Raw genomic sequence first — 7,491 nt, forward strand, 5'->3', positions numbered from 1 at the left:
AAGGTGAGTTTGATGCCCTGGATTCTTCCTTCAGCATTTGCCATTTTAATCGCTCTACCTAGCCCTTCCATCATGAGAACAAAGAGGAAGGGTGAGAGAGGATCCCCTTTTCTGAGACCTCTGGAGGGTGTGAAGAGTATTGAAGGAGTGCCATTAAGCAAGATGGAGAAACTAGTCATGGTAACAAGTGTCATAACCCATCTTATCCAGTTTTGGTCGAAGCCATAGGCTCTTAGAATTTCCCTTATATAAGACCAACTTAGCTTGTCATAAGCTTTCGCTAGGTCTAATTGAATGATCATACCAGCTTGTTTGTTGCTTTTGAGAGAGTGTACCACCTCATGAGCTTGGATGATATTATTGAGGATTTGTCTTCCTTCCACATAGCCCATTTGCTCCTTTGAGATGAGTGCTGGTAGAAGGGGCTTGAGTCTATTGGCGATCACCTTGGAAATAATTTTATACACCACATTACATAAGGCTATGGGTCTGAAGCCATCCGGAGTCATGGAATTTTCCTTTTTTGGGATCAAGGCTATGAAGGAAGCATTAAATGCCTTCAGAACCTTTTTGGATCTTCTTGAGTCTTCCACCACCTCAAGGATATCCTGTTTGACTGTTTTCCAACATGCTTTGAAGAAGTCTACTTAAAACCCATCCGGGCCCGGAGATTTTCCATTTTGCATTTCATTGATCACTTCATTGACCTCCTCTTCTGACATTGGCCTATTAAGATTGTGATTGTCTTCTCTGGTGACCAGCTGAGGGATGTACTAAGTGAAATGGTTGATGAACAAGGATCTATCCTCCAGAGGCTCCTCTACAATACTGAGGAAATGTTGCACAAGGAGAGATTCCATGTGTTTGTGAGAGACGATTTCTCTCCCTTGAGAGTCATTTAGCTTTGTAATTATGTTGTGTGCCTTGTGATCCATGGTGGATTTGTGAAAGAACTTCGTATTTCTTTCTCCCTCTCTAATCCACTATATCCTTGAATTTTGTCTCCATAAAATCTCCTCTTGCAAACACCGATATTCCCATTCTTCCTGCAAAGAATCAGCTGGCTTTTTCCGCTCCTCGGTAAAACCTTCTGTGATGTTGATCGGATTAGTTTATTGGAGTTTCTACTCAGCTTCTATTTTGGTTTTGAAGATATTTCCAAATTCCCTTTTATTCCAACATTTAAGCTTGGATTTGATATGTTTAAGTTTTTGTTGCAGTAGGAACATTCTAGTGCATTGAATGTTTAGATCCTCTTTCCACCATTTGTAAATATTATTGTTGAATTCAGGGTGAGAGAGCCAGGAATTCTCAAACCTGAAAGGTTTGTTTCTTGGTGTACCCATAAAAGTAGCTTCTAGCTGTACAGGCCAATGATACGAACCTCCAAAGGGAAGAATAGAAGCTGTCATGGCAGGGCCTGAGAGAAAGAGGTCCTTTGAGATAATAAATCTATCTAGTTTAGAGGCGACTTGTGAGACCCCTCCCCTCTTGTTGTTCCAGGTGAAGGTCCCATTTATTTTTTCCATGTCCACTAACCCCATGTTCATTATGAAGTTCTGGAAAGCCATGGAGTCTCTTCTTAGCTGCCTAATGCCCCCTTTTTCTCTGTAATAGATCTTATCATATTGAAATCTCCTGCAATGATCTAGGGTATATTAGGGTATCTTTCTCTTAGTTCCTCAAGGGAGGTAAGAAGATTGAGTTTGAGGGCCATAGACATTTGTGATCATGTATATCTCCTTATCCCCTAAAGGTTGACATACCAAAGAAATATAGTTCCTAGATGCCTCAGCATCCAAGATTCCAAATTTATGTGGATCACATAACGTGAGAATCCCTCCCGCTGAGGTTTTTACTTTAACCTCTGGACACTCCTACTTGATTAGCCATTTATTATGTATTTATCTAATATTATCCATCGAACATTTTGTCTCTTGAATAAAAACCATATCTTTTTTTTCTTCTTTTATTCTATTACTAAGATTTCTTTGTTTCCTTATATTTCCTATGCCTCTAATATTCCAGGTTGTGAGCTTCTTTAAGAAGGATTAGTAAAGGAGTAACTGGTGAGCTCTTTCAACTTACCTAAGTTAATCAATAGTTTCCCACATTCGTTCAGCAACTTCTTTGTTGGAATTATGGCATAGGTTTGGAGCTATGGCACAGGTGTTGTCCTTGATGGCAACTCACTCTGGTGACAGATCTTAGTTCAGGCTCTCAGAATGAAGGAAAATATATATACGCAAGTTCATCTAGACGAAGATGCATATATACGCGGGTTAGACATTTCAAAGGCGCGTATGCGTATACACGCACTTTCACGCAAGGAAAAGCGCGTACATGTTGGAGAACTTACTTTTGGTCCATGGTATTTAGTTCTTGGTAATTGAACCTAGGGTTTTGGGCCATGGTATCTCGTCAGAAGTGTTGATCCCAAGTATTAGGTCCATGGTATTGTGAAAGGCCTAAGACTATAAAAGAGGAAGGAGATCATTTGGCAAAGTAAGATATGAATTATTGAATATCTGATAAAGTGCTAGATTTGAAATATTGATTGGGTTATGGTGCAGATCTGGATCTGAATAAAGGAGGAACCTTAGTGCAAAAGAAGGATAAGTTCTATTGATGGGTCATAATCTTAAGGCTTGAATAATAGTATCTTTGTATGATTTTGATCCGTTATATGTGGCGCATGCTTGATCTATAAATCTGGTAATCTGGGTTAATTAAGGTCTGAATATTTGAAATTATCCTTTATAGATATGTACGTAGGTTCAGTGAAGAAAAGGCGTGTATACACACTGGTTCTGTGAGTAAAAACAACGTATACATAGGTTGGTCCAAACACAGAAGCGTGTGCACGTAGGTTTTTAGTTATTGAAGTAGCGTACATCTTTTGAGCTGCATCCGTTTATTGCTGCAGTGTTCTGGGTTCAGAATTGGGTGTGTGGTTACTGTTACTATGCTCTGGGTACAGCTATCAGAGAAGTGTCTACTTGATTCAGTTCTAATTGGTGAAAAGGAGATTGTTTGATTCTTGATGATTGATTGATGTTCATGGATCTAGTCTGAAAATTTATGAAACGTGGTCCCTAGAAGAAAGAGAAGGTTGTAGCCTTCTGTAGGCCAGCACCTACGTACTAGTATCTTGGCTAGTGCAAGAGCTAAGGGGGTTGTATCTCCCTTCCAGGAGAAGCTGGAGAACGAGAGAGGGTTGTAGCTCTCTGCAGGTTGCAGCCTGCGTACTGGTAAAGGACTGCACCAGTATAGAATCAATGTAAAAAGAAGTTTCTAATTAAAAGGAAGATAGAGACGAATTGCAGCAGGTGGTTTTCACCCACATTGGGTTTCCACCTTATATCTTGTGTTCTTGTGTGTGATTGTCTTCTTCTCTGTTTCACTGTTTTTGGTTACTGTTTATTTGATTCAGATACACAGATTAATAAGCAACATCTATAAGATAAATTAAATTATAAGTTTTCATGGTATACACGGGTTTCCTTATACGTAGTTGTGTATATACGCGGTTTTAACCAACTAAAGTAGTGTATATAATCTATATTTCAAAAAGGGAATAATTGACTTGATAATATTGATTCAGCCCCCCTCTCAGTATTATTTCCAACATTCTTCTGTATTTTTCTTCCTCTTTTCATGCTTGGGTTCTTTGGATATTGTGCCTATGTCTCCTCCATCATTTTTACCCCTCTATGTTCATGGCTTTCATGATTTCTTTTGACTCTAGTTCCCTTCAATTGTGATCTCCATAGGAAGAGTTGTTGAACCCTATCATATTCCTATTCTGCCAGGGAGTCCATGCCTTTGGTTGTTCCTTGTTCTAGAAATTTCCTAGATCAAGATTTTCCTTGTCTAGAATCTCATGTAGTTCATGGTCCTCTATTCCCGCCTCACTTGGAGTCATCTCATGGTCCTTATTTATTTCCATAATGGTTTCTATGATATCTTCCACGCATTCATCCCTTTCCCTCTCAATGATAATTTTCTCCATTTCTTGGTTTGTTTCTTTGTTTCCTTCTTCTTCTTCTTCTACTATCTTGAAGCTATTGTGGCTTAGTTGTATTTCCCCATTGGTCTTTTTTTGCGGCCTCTTTCTGCCTTTCCCTTTGCCCCCAACCTTGGTAAAACCCTCAAGATTTTTATCCATCATGGTTTTCACATTTCTCTCCATGTTGTTTGTTGAGTAGTCTCTATATAGATGCCCATGCTCATGGAATTTGTGGCACCTAAATGGGATGTGCTCATAGTCCACTGCCTGTACCCATTCTTCATCATATACTTCTAAAATTATCGCGTCCGGAAGTGCTCCAGATAAGTCCATTTCCACACATATCTGGGTGAAGGAGGTCTATTTTCCATTCAAAGTTGCATCTGAGATCTTTAGAAAATTCCCTAGTTTGTTGCCTATTATTTTCAGAGATTCTAGTAGCCAATAATCTAGAGGAAGGGAGTATAGCCTGATCCATACCGATACCGATGTGAATGTCTCACGTTTTGGAACAAATTTCATCATCCATGGCCACATGTAGAGGCCTACAACATCATAGAAATATGGTCCTTCTTCGAACACTCTGTCTTTATCGTCTAGGCTTGTGAATACTACTATGAAGAAGCCCTTAGATCCCAGATGAAGGTGTATTTCCCCATTTGGCTTCCAGTGGCTCCTTATCCATACATGCAGTGCCCTCTCTGTCGGCCATATCCCCATGAGTTTTCATATGACCGCATGTTCCGTCATATGATCCCTATGCGCTTGTAGCGCTAGGTCACTCAAGATGACCCGAGGAATGATGTTTGACTTAGGTTTGCAGACCCCAGTTGTCCTTATAGAAGTGGGTTTTTGACTGCTACCCCCTTTATCCTTTTCCTTACTAGCTTCCTACCAATCCCCTTCCTGTTCATGAGGTCTGTTTCCTCCCAATATGTCTGTGTTACTTGCCACTATTGTCTTCTCTAGAGGTTTCTTGAAATGCTACTTTCCCATGTCCTTACTTCTATCCATAACTACTTAACTATAGGAGGGAGCATTACTCCCCCCTGCGCGTCCCGCCATGTTGCCCAACGTAAAAAACCTAACCCTTAGATCAAGTTGCAGAGCCTCAATGCCAAGGTTTTTTGATATCGCATATCACTACTATTCTGATGGGGTTTCTTGCTAATTAATGATTTCATCAACATAATCATAATGTTCTTTATTTCAAGAAAGAATGTACCATTATCATAACTATATGTATTTTTTGATTTGCAGTAGGCATCATTCTCTGTACACATTTAATCTGCAGCTAACGATAATATTTTATTTTACTACCAATTATTTTCCTCCCTTAATCATATCAATCGTTTCATATCTACCCTCTTGTTAATCCCCATATTTTCTCCATGTTATACAGGAGGGTTTAGGGCCAACACATTTCATTAGGCTAGTGTCAGAGTATGATTTTAGAGACAATTTTCGTTGAGTCAGAGGTTGGTTTAAATAAGAGTTCAGATGCAAGATGCTTCAGTAAAATTGTCTAGAGTTGGTTTCCAGAGAGAGTATACAGGTTTTCATCATATTGGATATTTGCTACTTTTGGCATTTAGTAGAAGTGGAGAGGTTGGTTTACACAAGAGTTCAGATGCAAGTTGCTTCAGTAAAATTGTCCAGAGTTGGTTTCTAGAGAGAGTATACAGGTTTTCATCATATTGGAGATTTGTTACTTTTGGAATTTAGTAGAAGTGGAGACAAGAGAAGCTAGGGTGGAGGCACTATGTTCAAAGGGGCATAGTTCAGTGGTATCTATGGGAGTATTGATTATACATTTGTATTAAGGTATTCAACATGTGCAAACATATATTTTTTTCAAAAACCAAGCACTGTAAAGTAAGAAGCAATATCTACTTGATTGCTTCCTAGTATAAGTGAGAGGTATTTATAGTTGGCAAGTCTAGCATAAATAATGATACAATGCAGTCAAGGGAGAAATAAAAAAGCTCATAAGTATTGGGTATTGGGTGACAACATTCAACGAAAGGATGATACATTTAAAGGTTTTTATAATTAAAATAAGCTTGACATTGACATCCAAGTTAGGATTGCCAAGCTCTAAACTCTGCAAAAGGAAAAGAGCCCAAAAAATCCAAGATTTTACCTTATTATTATACTAGATAATTTTCTCCTAGAGATTACGCACTTCAACCTGCAAATCAGATTGTTGTTTATTTAGTTCTCATAGATCATATAAATAATCAATTCTGAGCTCAGAAAAAGATGCTGCCATGGTTGCTAAAATCTCAGCTTGATGAGATGAAAGCTAAAATTGGTAAAGGAATTACGCTCATCACTAGCTCATTACACCCTTGGAAATGTACTGATTGCAACCCTTCCAAGTGCAAAGTCTGAAAATAGATGAAAGCCTGGAAAACAAATTTCGATGAGCTATTTAAGGGTCTCCTTAGTGATATACAATTCAGTCTCTTTATTCAGATGCTAGTCATCTCTACACCACAACAACAATATATAGTACTCTTGCAGGACGAGCCAACCACTGGATTGGTAGGGTCTAAGATTAACTCTGAGAAGCTAATGAGCTTGCTTATGGGAGAACTGTTTGTTCATGTAATTTGTATATATGGAATGGGACAGGTTGGTAAAACTGCATTGCTAAAAAGAACATACAACATGTTCGAGGTTAATAGAGGAGGCTCTGATTTTGTGATTTGGGTTAAAGTTGGTCAATTCCATAATTTGGTCGACCTGCAGAGTTGTATTGTTCCCGAAATCAAGCATGACTTACCAAGCTATAATGATGTTGATTATAGAAAGACGTCATTGTCTACTTCTCTGAGGGACAAGAAAGTTCTTGTGTTCTTTGATGATTTACAGAGATTCTTCTATATTAATCAATTGGGCATGGTGTTTGTCAATAAGCAGGGAAGCAAGATTGTATTTTCTGTTCACCAAGCTGACAAAATGGGTGCACAAGAGTCCATGAAAGTACAAACCCTATTCCTCGACAAAGTTGTCGATTCTTTTTGCAAGATAGCTTTTGAAGGCCAAGGTATTCCCTAGGATAAACTGAATACATACAGACAAGTTGTAGATGAATGTAAAGGTTTTCCCTAGCCGTACGTGTACTAACCGCTACATTGATGAGAAGACCTGTGGATGATTGGAAACTTGCTTTAAAGCAGATGCAAATAGGGGATCCAAATTTTCTGATTTTATATCCTCATGTTAATGAGGAGTTGTTCGAGCTATTGAGATGGAGTTATGATAATTTTCCCAATCCTACTTTGAAGAATTGTTTTCTTTATTGTGCCATGTTTCCCAAAGATGTTGAAATCCATCTGCAACTTCTTAATTTTAGCATGTAGTGCTTAAGTTAGAAGTTTCTTTGATTGTCACTCTGCCTCAATTTATTTTAATTATCTTTCCAGTTTAGATCCATAAAAAAAATAATAAATATGCCAATCTAAGCTAATTACATT

General features: G+C 38.4%; 1 protein-coding gene across 1 annotated transcript in view; it reads left to right on the forward strand.

Moving 5' to 3' along the window:
- The window catches only part of LOC149267478 (putative disease resistance protein At1g63360), a 50,263-nt gene extending 43,191 nt beyond the window's left edge, over positions 1 to 7,072 (forward strand). The window contains exon 2 of the mRNA XM_089411953.1: positions 6,647 to 7,072. Coding sequence (XP_089268079.1) covers positions 6,647 to 7,072 — 426 coding nt within the window. The remainder of the gene's footprint in view (positions 1 to 6,646) is intronic.
- The last annotated feature ends 419 nt before the right edge of the window (positions 7,073 to 7,491 follow it).

The sequence above is a fragment of the Pinus tabuliformis genome, chromosome 6 (genome assembly GCF_031772625.1).
Source record: "Pinus tabuliformis cultivar Carrire ecotype Pingquan chromosome 6, CPIR1, whole genome shotgun sequence".
NCBI lineage: Eukaryota > Viridiplantae > Streptophyta > Pinopsida > Pinales > Pinaceae > Pinus > Pinus tabuliformis.